The sequence below is a fragment of the Protobothrops mucrosquamatus genome, unplaced genomic scaffold (assembly GCF_001527695.2).
Source record: "Protobothrops mucrosquamatus isolate PMUCROS unplaced genomic scaffold, P.Mucros_1.0 scaffold411, whole genome shotgun sequence".
In the NCBI taxonomy this organism is placed as follows: domain Eukaryota; kingdom Metazoa; phylum Chordata; class Lepidosauria; order Squamata; family Viperidae; genus Protobothrops; species Protobothrops mucrosquamatus.
The window spans coordinates 799,637-813,205 of record NW_015386740.1 but is presented as its reverse complement, the minus strand read 5'-3'; the positions used below and the strand labels follow the sequence as shown (position 1 = coordinate 813,205).

General features: G+C 36.2%; 1 protein-coding gene across 1 annotated transcript in view; it reads left to right on the top strand.

Moving 5' to 3' along the window:
- Positions 1-7,350: 7,350 nt before the first annotated feature.
- SMAD9 (SMAD family member 9) overlaps positions 7,351-13,569 on the top strand; it is a 16,261-nt gene continuing 10,042 nt past the window's right edge. The window contains exons 1-3 of the mRNA XM_015816179.1: positions 7,351-7,787; positions 11,742-11,996; positions 12,945-13,055. Coding sequence (XP_015671665.1) covers positions 7,376-7,787; positions 11,742-11,996; positions 12,945-13,055 — 778 coding nt within the window. The 5' untranslated portion in view covers positions 7,351-7,375. The remainder of the gene's footprint in view (positions 7,788-11,741; positions 11,997-12,944; positions 13,056-13,569) is intronic.

Genomic DNA, 13,569 nt, shown 5'->3' with positions numbered 1-13,569 from the left:
CATATGCCTCCAGGACCCTATTCCAAAATTTTTACCATTTTGATATGGCATGTACATGTACATGTACATGTATGCAATGTAATGTAATGTAATGTAAACCCTCTAATGTAAACCCTCACATAATCTAACTAAAAAATAAACTCCCATCAAATCCCCATTAATGTCCCATTAGTACCCAGAAAAATATTACCTAGCTATATGCATGACATAGTGCCATCAACTTGGTATCAATGATCTGCTCAAAATATCCTCTAACGGCAGTCCATTATCGACAAAAAGAACATTGGTGTGACGCTCTTGAGAACAAAAAAAAAATATTACCTAGATGAGTGTCCTAAAAAAAGAATAAGTCCTTTACAATTATTTATAATTTGTAACTATTTATTTTTCAGGATTAAATCTAATAAATACAAATGATCTAATACAATTATAATGAGAACTAATTGTGCGGCAAGTAAGTCTAATATTTAATAATTAAAATTTTCTCAGGTACCTATTTTTCTTAATTCCTGGAGAAATGTGAGCAGTGCTTTTTTTCTTTAAAAAAAAAAAAAAAAAAAGGTGCCGGAACTCACACATGTCATACAACCTGCCTTGCCTACCTACCCTACAAGGTTCCATCCAAAAAAGGTGCCGGAACTCCATTCTGGGCGTTCTATGACAAAAAAAACTCTGAATGTGAGTATATGTTTTTCTTGAAACATTCTTTCATTTTATAACACCGGCTCTTTGAAAAGAGCCAATACTTATTTTTGTTTTGTTTTACTCTGTTTTTGTCAGCTTTTAGATATAAGCCACAACTGAAGTCAAAGGAGCCAGTACTATAAAATGAAAGAATGGAAATAGTTCCACAGAGCTGGGCATCATCCTGTAAGGTTCAGTTCCTTAAATTTGGTTTTCCTGGAGACCAATCAGTTTTATTTTTAGCATTTCTCTGTTATCTCAACTGGAGTATAGTGTTTAAATTCAGCATTAATTTTAAATGTTTAATAAAACACACAACAATGATTTGATTGCTTGTTAATTGTGTTCCTAGGTCTCAAAACATTAAAAAGATTAAATTTCAGAATTAAGTGAAGTTTCCCTGAAGGGCTTCTAATAAGCACATAAAAAAGATAATAGACTGAAAAGTGACCAGGTAGTTTCTCTCGAGAATGCAAATCCCATTACAGAGTATTATGACAGAGAATAAATATTCTCTCTTGTGGCAACCCACTAGACTTTGTTGGTAGAACTCAGCATGAATGTTTATTTTGTTTTGTTTTACTGGACATAATATATGGGGCTCTCTCTACTCTTCTATCATTGTATTTTGTCTAGAATTCTTTTCTGAGGAACATGCATTACAACTCTTGCTGAATACTAGCTGGATTTCCAACTTATCCCCTTATTTTTGCTTAGTGAATTAAGCAAATGAATAAATAAAATATTCTGTCTCTGGAATCATTTAGATACTGCAAAAGAAAGGCATGAAAATATTAGCAGACAGGATAGAAACGTAATATTTCTGGCACCGTTGCACTTTTTCCCCTTAATGTTGAAAACAAGCTAAATAACTCATAGTCCAACTTATTGTGAAATGGGGTACAAGACTTGTACTTTTGAATGGACTGCCATAAAGCCTATTATGTTAAAATTTTGAGTTAAATATGTTTTGTAATAATGAACCTACTTTGTTACACTCATGAAACAGCTTCAACAGTTCATTGGCTCAAGGAAGGAATAAATACCATCTGTCATCTTGCCATTCTATGCATAGAAAGGTAAATATATACCAAGACAAACATTTAAGTAATTGACGGTAAAAAATTATTCCAACTTACCCACAAATGTGACTTAAAATTAGGAGAGGATCTTGCTTATATTTTGGGACTTCCTGTATTTAAAAAGAAAAAATATGAAACTTTGAAGTGAACCCATACATGCCAACATCTTCCCATAGTCTTAAATTAATAGAAATTAACTTAATATTAAAATGTATTCATCAGTTTTAAACTTAAGCTATTCCTGATATTTTTATTTGTCAGTCTATTTTTTTTCTGTTCAGATAAGTGGCTAAGCCAGAGTTCCTCACTGTTTTTGGCTTTGTGGACTGGCGGGAGGGGAGGGGATGGTTTCATGCGAGTGGCTGGCAAGTGCGTTCATAGCTCCATTTGCCTGTGTGAGTCCCACGGTCACATTGCCAATCCTTCTGTAATTCTGTTACAAGCACTGCACACACATTCCATTTAAGTGAGCAGCAGGCACGCGTGCATGCCGCTTGTGCAAATGGAGCTGCGTGCATGCTTGCCAGCCATTTGTGCAGAACCATCTCCTCTCCCTCGCTCACGCAAGTGAGGACACATGCTCACCGGCCATTTCCGTGGCCTGGATGCAAACCCTCGTGGGCCACTAGTGGGCCACAACCCACAGGTTGTGGACCCCTGGTCTAAGCATTTCAGAGACAAAATGTATTGTCAATAACATTCAATGGAAAAATCAAATGTCCATTCATTTTTTGGCAAACAAGAACAGAATATTAGGATGTATACCAAATTCAGTTGGACCACCAACTTTAGTGAAGATGTAAGCAAACAGCAGCATTCCAGATGTTGCTGAACTATAACTTCCAGAATATCTCACTATTGGACATGATGAGGGGAACTGATAATAATTATATCTGAGCAACATCTGGCACACCAGTGTATCTAGCTATTGAGCACAATGTAAAACAGCTCTAGGAATGTTTTTCCAATTCTGTCTGCTTGGAAGTGTACTAAAGCAAAGGTCCCCAACCTTTTGGGCACCATGGACCGGTTCCGTGGAGAGAGGTTTTTCAGCAGACCGGAGAGTGTGTGGTTTTGTGTGCTGCCTGCATCTCGTGGATGGGGCTTTGCTTGTTTGTGCGGCCCGGTTGCTGGCATGCTGCAGCCCAATACTGGTCCACGGACTGGGGGTTGGGGACACCTGTACTAAAGTATTTAGACACAGATTTACTGTAAAAATGTGGATAACATATTTGAAAAACACTTGCTTTTTTGGGGTGACTTTATCTCAGAATTAGAAAGCAGGTAGTACAGATCTAATTTAGTTATGTTTTAAATTTATTTGCATTACAATGGGACTCACACAGGCATTATTCTTTCTCAGTTTTTGAAATAATCTAAACTGTCATCCTTTAGAATAAATATATAATAGAGCTGCCACTGTGGAGTACTTTTTTTAATCTTCTAACAGTACATAAGGTTTTAGTGTGACTTCTGTCTAGACAATTCTCTCTTGAGTCTTTAGATTGATTTTGGCACTTTCAGTAACACTAAAACCAATGACATAATCCAGCAGCTTTTTAAAATATTGGTATCAGGACCCTTTATTACACAGTTGCAAATCAAATGAAAATAAATAAATAAAAGGGTACTCAATAAAGGGGAAAAAAAACCTTCACTGGGCCTTAACAAAAGACCCAAGATTTTTTAAAATTATATGTTTCATGCAGCATCCAGACTGTATCTGTTATCATATCCACGATTGTGTGCACTCTTTGGCAACACATGAATCATCAAAGCCATTGATGGTTGCTGCTTTTTAGCACACACATATTCCTTATCTTTCCTGCTTGGTTTCATCACATATTTTGTTTTGTGTCATTATTATTTTTATAGTTAGAAATTATAGTTAGAAAGCAGAAATTAAATGCGGATATGTACACTGAATTCCACATAGGGAAATCAGCAGACTGGCAGAGGAGAAATGAATATTGATAGAATATTGAGGAAGAAGTCTCAAAACCATTTGATAGCTCAGAAACACTCAACTGCTTTATCTCTCTTCTTTTGTGACTTTTTTTTATATCAGTTGGCAAAAGACAGGGTTCTCTTTTCCACAGTGGCATAAAGATGTGCATTTTTTGTTGATAGAGTAGCTACCTCAGTCTGTTATCAATGGCCATTGTGAAAAATCACAATGAAGATAATCAGTAAAGCCTTTTGCAAAAACCTGCCAAAAATATATGCATGTTTCAGAATAAAATATTTGTGCTTACAGATACGTATTTAGTATTAGTTAAAATATTTTTCTAATTGTCATTTTTCTCAGAGTCCTGAGATTTTGCAATTCCCCCTAAGAATGTTTCTGCATATTTTATGTGCTTAACAATATGTTGTGATACCAGAAGATTTGACACAATCCAGAGCACGCAGAGATTCCTGTTTGAGCCAAGCAGAACAAAGGGATTTTTTTTAGTAATGTCTCTTTTAGTTTTCTCTTTTCTGTTTCTTTCTTGTGTTATGCAACCCAAAATAAAATTTATTTGCAAATATTAAGTGGCAATTGAAAATCATCAGGTTTATTGTGGAATAAGAAAAATGAATGAAAGCCCATCGGTGAATCTGCATACGCACACTTAAGGTAGAAATGAATATGCCCTCAGTATATAGACCTGTTATCTATGGATGATTTACATACAGTACGATATATTTCTCCCAATAGTCATACTGGAAAAAGTCATTCTTTAAATATGTCATTTCTGTGAATGAGATGTTAGCAATATAGAGTATATTTTTTATAAATAAAGAATGAAAAAACACAAGGGTGATGTAAGAAAATACACTTTTTTTAAAGTACTGTATGTAAATATTGTGATGCTTGAAACGGTACATGAGAATGCCAGAGTTACAGATTTGGAGAGAGAAGTGAATTTCTTGACTGATACAGGTAGTCCTCGACTTATGACCACAATTAAGCCCAAAACTTCTGTTGCTAAGCAAGACATTGTTAAGTGAATTTTGCTCCATTTTACAGCCTTTCTTGCCAGTTGTTAAGTGAATCACTGCAGTTGTTAAGTTAGTGACATTGCATACTTGTTAAGCTAATCTGGCTTCCCTATTGACTGCTTGATAGAAGGTTGCACATGATCTTGGGACCCTCCAGCCGTCAAAAATATGAGTGAGTTGGCAAATGTCTGAATTTTGATCATGTGACCATGGGGATGCTGCAATGGTTTTAAGTGTGAAAACAGCCATAAGTCACTGTTCTTAGGGCTATTGTAACTTCAATTGGTCACTAAATGAACTGTTGTAAATCAAGGACTACCTGTAGATTATTTATTGTTTAGATATCCTAACTCAACTATTACAGCAAACTAGTGGGATCATTGAATTGAGAGATAATAATAATAATAATAACAACAACAACAACTGCTTCCATCCTGCGACGATATCTGTAATACCATCAAACATCCACATCTGCCTTTCCCAGGTCCTTGGTAAGGACTCGATAGGTAGACAAAATGCCAAATCCAGTCTGAACATCTGGCTGACTGTGCGATGATTAATAATAATAATAATAATAATAATAATAATAATAATAATAATAATAAATAATAATAAATAATATAGTTGGAAGGGACCTTGGAGGTCATACCATACCCATATACCATTTCGGACAAATGGCTGTCCAGTTTCTTCTTAAAAACTTCCAGTGTTGGAGCATTCACTGCTTCTGGAGGCAGGTTGTTCCACTGGCTAATTGTTCTAACTGTCAGGAAGTTTCTCCTTAGTTCTAGGTTGCTTCTCTCTTTGGTTAGTTTCCATCTATTGCTTCTTGTCCTGAGATGTCAGGTCCAGTCAGTGCAGAAATCCAAATTAAAGCTTCTCCACAGATCGCTGTCTACTTTCTGCTTAATCACACCCAGCAAAGGGGAGCCCACCATCTCTTACTATCAAACTTATTACAGTACTAGCTGTACCCGGCCATGCGTTGCTGTGGCTCAGTCTGGTAAAAGCGTGTGTTGCTTTTATGTCCAACAGATGGCGCTGTTTTTCAAAAAAGCATGTTTTTACCTGTCACAGGTGTGACATCTATACAATATAGGTATATAAAAATACGCGCGTATTCGAATGCAACGTTGTGTCAAAATTTCAAAGCAATCGGTGAAGAATTTTCAGAGATTTAAGATTTTGAACAAATGAACATTTACATTTTTATTTATATAGATTAGGCAGGGTTTACTTTTCTTACCACCCAATTGGAATCAGTCTTCCTGTAATTTAAATTCATTATTACATATCCTGCATTCTTGTATAGTAGGAAATAGCTGTAATGTCCTTTTCAGTTACTTGAAGAATGTATCATATCCTTACAAAGTCATATTTTCCTAAGGCTAAACATACCCAGCTCATCCAATAACTCTTAATATGTCTTAATTTCTTGTCCCTTGATTTTGTTCTTTTTCTGTGCCCAGAACTAGACATTGTACTAAAGATGGGAGCCTGACCAGTAAAAGCCAGCTTCATAATAGAGGCTAATTGTTGTCTTGTTTTAATAGTGTAATGCCTTCGTTCCTGATGTAATTTAGTTATCTAACAAATGAGAAAATTACCTAGCAATTGGATTCACTTTCTTAATGAAGGGGGATGAATGAAATCTATATCTATATTATTAGAATAATGGTATTATATAAATTATAGCATTGTGTTGATCATCACAATGAAACTTCAGTTATAGTATCCAGAGTAACAAAATTTCCTGAGAAGTGCAGAAGCTCTTAAAGCTATTCCAGAAATGATGCTTGTAGAGAAAAAAGAAGAAAAACAAGGACACATAGCAATAGAGGGGTTTTGCACGAGATGGACAAGGTTCTGGTAAGTGGCAAATTAGGAAGTTTAGATGAATGGGCTGGAAGTTAATTGATTTATAATGATAATGATTTATAATGATCTCAGTTATTTCTTTCTTCCTGCTTTTTTGTTTGTGTTTTGATTTTTTTGAAATTTTCTTATTTGACAATGTAGACATCCACTCTGGTGGATTCCAATAGCCTATTTTTGTTTTGCTGTTAATCACATTGTGCTGGCATTCTGGAAAACATTATGCATCCACGTATCTTAAGGAGTGAAAAATGGTGACCGCTGCAAAAGAAAATAGTATTTACAGAAAGTTCTGTTATGTTTTTTTCCCCTTAGTATTTCCCAGGTAAGAAATACCTCTGGAAAAAAGGAATTGTTCAACTTTATTGATAAATATTTCCCAACTTTAAAAAAAATATTTTGTGAAAAGGTTCAGATTTATATTTTTTGGAATGTATATAATGGACACATATGCAATCTTATATAGCAATAGTAATAATACTCTTGATTTTTGACAATCTGTGATATTGCTTAGAAAGTGATGTGACAAACTGTCAGAAGAGAAAGCAAACAGAAATATGACAATAATTCCCTTCTATTGTAGAATTGTTCTCTACTTGAAGATACTGGGATTAAATATATATCCAGCAAAACCCAGAGTATGTGGAGAAAAGACTGATTTTGAAGGAGTATCTCTTCTAGTGGTGAGATTCTTCATTAAAGAAAAATAAATTGAATAATTGAAATTATACCAGTAATCTCGGATTCTTATGCACTCCAGCACCCCTATAAGTTCTCTGTTCTCCTTCACCAGCCCAGCTGTAAAGAGGCTATTGGGCTGGAAGCAAGGAGATGAAGAGGAAAAGTGGGCAGAAAAAGCTGTGGACTCCTTGGTAAAGAAGCTGAAGAAAAAAAAAGGTGCCATGGAGGAACTGGAGAGGGCACTTAGCTGTCCTGGGCAGCCCAGTAAGTGTGTGACAATCCCACGCTCTTTGGATGGAAGGCTGCAAGTATCTCATCGCAAAGGTTTGCCACATGTCATTTACTGCAGAGTGTGGCGCTGGCCTGATCTACAGTCTCATCATGAGTTAAAACCTCTGGAATGCTGTGAATTCCCATTTGGCTCAAAGCAGAAAGAAGTCTGCATTAATCCTTACCATTATCGAAGAGTGGAAACCCCAGGTAAGTCAATTGTCTAAATGTTTAATGAAGGATAGCACTGCATTGATTGCCTATTTCATATTTCATAATTATTCTACCTGCAAAAAAGGGAAGCTGCATACAAGCAGTGATTGGAAAAAGTAGCTAGATCAAAGTAGGTCAAAGAGTTCAGTTGCAAACATTTAGTTAGGATTACTTTGGAGGATCAAGATCCTGAGAAGAAAACATAAGGAGAATTCTGATGCTATACTTATTAATTTATTGGATGGAATGCCTGAAAATAGCATAGCAATAATAGTAGTAAGTGAATATATTAATAATAGCATTAGTGGCTCTTAGACAATGGATTCTTTACATTTAATCAGGTAGTTTTAAAAAGTATTTTTTTTTAAATTTGCAAATGATTTTTAATGGTACAAACATAAGAATTTGTTCAGAAAATGCATCTTAGCCTAAATAAATTCTACCATCATATTTAACCTGATGGTTTAGTTATATAAATTGGCCTATTGTTAATAATTTGTGTACCAGTTACAAAACAAAACTTTGTGTGCTTTTTAAAAGCCATTATAATACTACACTCTGGATTACAGGTGAAATATCAAAACAGATGCTTTTCATTTGCTTTTTTTGAAAATATTTTAATTATGTGTACCTGGCATGCATGTCTTGTTCTTGTCCAAGGGGCTGAAATTGTAAAATTCTTTTTACTTAGGACTACACTAAATGTTATTTATACAGGAAATGTATCGTTGCATACATGTTCATTGAAAATCACAAAGAAAGAACTCTGTATTAGATGAGAGTAGTGGCAGAGCACTGTTTGGTACTTAGTTTTTGTGTCTGTGTGTGACTTCAAGTAACCTTAATAAAGGCTTTTAGGTTAAAAAAAATGCCTGAAAGTTCTTTTAAGTGTTTCGTTAATCAGACACATGACATCATTCTTGATTTAAGGTGACAGCCTGGACATGTCCCTACAGATTCCTTTAAGTCTTTACCTTGTGAAGAACATCTTAATCATATAATATCACTGCAGGTCAAATGTGTATCTTATAAAATACAGAGAGAAAATACACAGGGAAAGGAAGGAATCTATTATACAGTTTTGCTGCAATCCCACGAGAGTAGGAGGGAGGGGAACAGTTGACTCTCTGGATGGTGACAGATTGTCTTGCTAGCTACCCAAACCAGAAAAATTACATACAGTCTCTTTGAGCACTGTATCTTATTTCTCAGTTCTCCATATAATTTAACAACAAACGAACTCCATGATCTTGTGATCTAAAACATGTTACTATTGTTTTGGTGACAAATTCCAAAACCTTTTAGCTGTATTGCATTCCAACATAAATGAACTCTACCGGTATCAATTTTCAGTCATGCCATAAATCCTTTCAAACATCCAAATTACACAATAGGTTTATTATATTATATTTACATGTTTTTCCATGTACTAGGCAAAGACATCTTTGGGGTGGCTCAGGTCTCTGTTCTCTCTCCCCTTCTATTTAAGCTGAGGCCATTGAATGAGGTGATCCGTCAGTTTGGGGTGAGATACCATCAGTACGTGATAACATTCAGCTCTATATCTCTACTCCAGGCCCCTTGAGTGATGCCATGGATGTCATATCCCAGTGTCTGGGGGCTGTTGGGAACTGAATGAGGTGAAATGGACTCCAACTTGCAAGACAGAGTGGCTGTGGGTATTTGGATCCTCTGGAGATAAAGATCTTCCATCTATGGTTCTGGCCTCAAATAGACCCGGAGTACAATCTGGATGTCCTCTTGGACTCGTGGCTCCTGCTGGTCCATACATGGACCAGGAAACTCTGCTCATGGTAGCTCATGTCCTTATAATCTCCATATTAGAGTATTGTACATGCTCTACATGTACTGAAATTTCAACTGGTATAGAATGCAGCCATGTGGGTAACAATGGTGCCAGATATATGGCACATATAGCACCATTCCTGCATGAGCTGCATTGGTTACAAGTATGTTTCTGGGTGCAATTCAAGGTGCTGGTGGTTACCTATAAAGCCCTACCTGACTAGGAACCAGAGTACCTGAGGGATTGCCTTTTTTCTAGAGTTTCTACTTATTGAACCAGATCAAATAGAATGGGCATGCTGCAGATCCTGTCATCCAAAGAATGTCAGCTGACAGAGACTAGAAGGCAAGCTTTTTCTGCAGCAGCCCCTGCTCTATGGAACATCCTCCCTTCAGAGATTAGAATGGTCCCAACCCAGGCACAACTTGGCTATGCTCCCGAGCCTGGCACACTACATGCACCAAAGCCCCACCTCCTGCTATATTGTTAGCAGGTCAAAATTCTTGCTTTGAATGTATTCCAAATTAGACATTTCAATGTTTTTATAGTTTTAATGCTTTTTACTGTTTTTATTGTTTTAAAATGTTTTAAAAGTTTTAATTGTAATACATGTTTTGAATTGTGAGCCATCCAGAGTCATTTGCTGAGATAGGCAGCTATAGAAAACAAACAAACAAACAAACAAATAAATCTTCAGCTAATTTATATAACCTTCCTCAATGTGATCACACATGCCTAGATTCTCTGATAGTCATCCTTCAATTATTTCATATATTATACAAAAAGCCTCCTTTTTTTAATCGCATGAGCTAAAAGTACAATAAGGCATTTGAAGAGGTTTATTTCCTTGCCTGTAGTCTGAAAGTGATTCTAACTTGAGTGACTCTGAAGCAGGGCCTTTCCAGATTTCCATTCTTAAGGAACCCATCAATCTGTGATGATGAACAGTGGCAAGCTAAACAATTTCAACCTTTTTAGATTACCTGTCCCAAAGAGGGGTGAAATGTAATAAAGATAGCAGATTGTGAGAAACCTGGAGCCACAAAGATAAGAAAAGGAAAAGGATTTGAAAATCAGTTTTAAAATATGAACAGAGATGTGGGAAACATGCATTTTCAAAGTTCCTATATGCAGAATTTCTAACATGTAGAGGGATTTAAAAAAAATAATACTTACAAAATTGTTATCAGAAACACAGCTCATTTAAAGCCAACCCACATCCAGCTTCCATACAAATATATATTTAAAAAATAAATAATTCAAATGAAACCTTACAAAACTGGCAAAAATTTAAAACCATAAGCCATTTAAAAACATATAGGATAATAATCAGGAAGCAAAGTCATAGCAGTACCAAGCCTAGCTGAATGAATACATCTTAAGCTGTCTGAAAACTTAACAAAGCCCATGACTAATTGTAATGAAATAGGGAAGGAATCCATTTTTAGTTTTCTTTGGAAAAAAGGTCCTCTCTTGGTCCATTGTACTACATATGATACTTATCTATGGTACCCTAAGGAGAGCTTCTCCACAAGATCTTAGTTGTTGGACAGGCTCATAAAGAATACTACCAATACCTTGAATTTTGCTCAGTGGTGTGGCGCCATGAAGTATCTTCAAAATCGTATGTTGGTGGGTTGTCTTTTAACTAATTTAGCAATGGAATTTTGTACTTGCTGCAGTTTTTAGCCCTAAAGTAGTGCCACAAATTTCTAGACTTGAGGTTCCAAATAAATGAGTTACTATTTCTGTTTACATGCTTGTGATCAAGCAACTCAGAAGTAGCCTAAAATGTATTATATTGTATAATATGACAAATGTGCCAGATCTTGGAAAATACATAGCTTGTAACTTTAGCAAGGCTATAGTTTAGAGCAGGGGTGTCAAACTTGCAACATCACGTGACGTTTCGCAATGTATCACGACTTTTTTTCCATTACCGGCAATGGGGTGGGCGCGGTTTTGGCATGATGCATCCAGCCCGCAGGCTGGCAGTTAGACACCCCTGGTTTAGAGATAAAGCACCATATTCCAGTTTCTTTAATGTCTGTTTGAAAATTCTGCAGATGGGTAATGAGATACTTCTGCCTAAGACTTGAAAGAGTTTCTATTTTCAAAACATCTGTTCTGTTCTTTTGTTGTAGTGTTACCTCCAGTGTTGGTTCCAAGACATAGTGAATTCAACCCACATCTTAGCCTCCTTGCCAAATTCCGGAACACATCTCTTCACAGTGAGCCACTGATGCCTCACAATGCAACTTACCCTGATTCTTTCCAGCAGCCTCCCTGCATCACTTTCCCAGCATCCCCCAATATGTACTCTCAGTCATCAAGCAGTATGAGCTACCCAGACTCCCCGGGAAATTCTTCTGCGCCGGGAAGTCCTTATGAGCTCACAGGTATGCAAAATACTATTCCTGAACACTAGTTGAGTGATATTGAGTCTACAGTAACTTCTTTTTAGGAACCAGAATTCTGCATCATTTTTTCCTTTTTTTCTTCTTTTTACAACCCTGTAATCCCTTAATTCGGGGTATAATCGGAGTGACTGAATGGAGCTAGGCCCTCCCTGATGCCTACATGGAGTTGGCAGCAGATATTTTTCTCTTTGCACCCTGAGAGAGAAACATCGTCTGCTACCTAGAATTGAACTCTCAACCTTCCGGATGGAAGGCAAGCGTCTTCACCACTAGGGCACCACGCCACTCTAGAGTTTTGCAAAACAACAACAACAAAAAACAGCTTTCAATGCTACCTCGTTGTTACAAGTTCAAGCAATTTTGGTAATAGCAGTTGCATTACTCTGAGAATTTGAATTGAAGAGTGGCATATTTATTTATTTTATTTATTCCACAGTATTTATACCTCAACTAGCTCTAAAGACCCTGTAGAAGTTGCAACATATTAACATTATAAAAGCAACAATCGAAAAAAAGATGAAATTGGTAGTAATAAAAAATAATTCTACCAAAAATTACTAAAGAGACCCAGCATAGGGTAGTAAAGATGTTAAACTAGGAGCCAAGGAAACTTAGTTATTTTAGCCACAGGAGCTCCCTGGTTGACTTTGAGTGACTTACTCAGCCCAATCTATTTCACAGGAGAGTGTTTGTGTTTTGTGTGTGTGTGTGTGTGTGTGTGTTGTGTGTGTGTGTTGGAAGTTGTAACAGAGAATCTGGATTCTTTGTGATGTATTTGTGTATAAAATGAAATCATTTGTAAGCATCCAATCTAATGTAATACAATGTGTTAGTAAATATTTATGCTTCAGTCTCTGAAGCCTTTTCTTTGTATTTATATAGGCAGGCTATGAAATATCAAGCCCATCATTGTTTTCTTTTTCTTAGCTGATACACCTCCTCCACCTTATAATGCCAGAGAAACACCACGAAACCACAATGGATGTCCTGTACATGCAGTTATAGACAGTCCATTAGTGCTGTCATTGCCCAATGGAGGTAAATCTACTGATGGAGAACCTGAAAGTATGTAAAGACGTGTATTTTTTTCCATAGAGGGAAGGACTTGACCCAGACCTGATTGGTAGGCCATGAACTATTCAATCTTCATCCAGAGAGATCCTTAACCAAATACTTCCTCTTGGTAGACTCAGACCAGAATGGTCTTCTATTGATTTGATTTGAATATTGATGGTATTGTTGAAGATTTGAATGATTTAACTCTGAATTAGAGGAAATAATTGTCACGGGAAATTCAAGAAAGTAAATACTAGTGATGCATGGGTTTATTTTATTTTATTTATGCAACTTTTATCCCTCTTCAATCCATTTTTACTCTAAGTAGTTGGAGCAGGTTTACTCTTAATTCTTTACATAGTTAATAATTTGATTTACATAGTTTTCCATTTTTTCCAACATGATTGTTCTGCTCTATTTCTGCATTTTTTGTAATTGTTTAAAAACATTGCCCCCCATTTGTATTTACTTTCATGCATTCTCCTAATATGCAGAT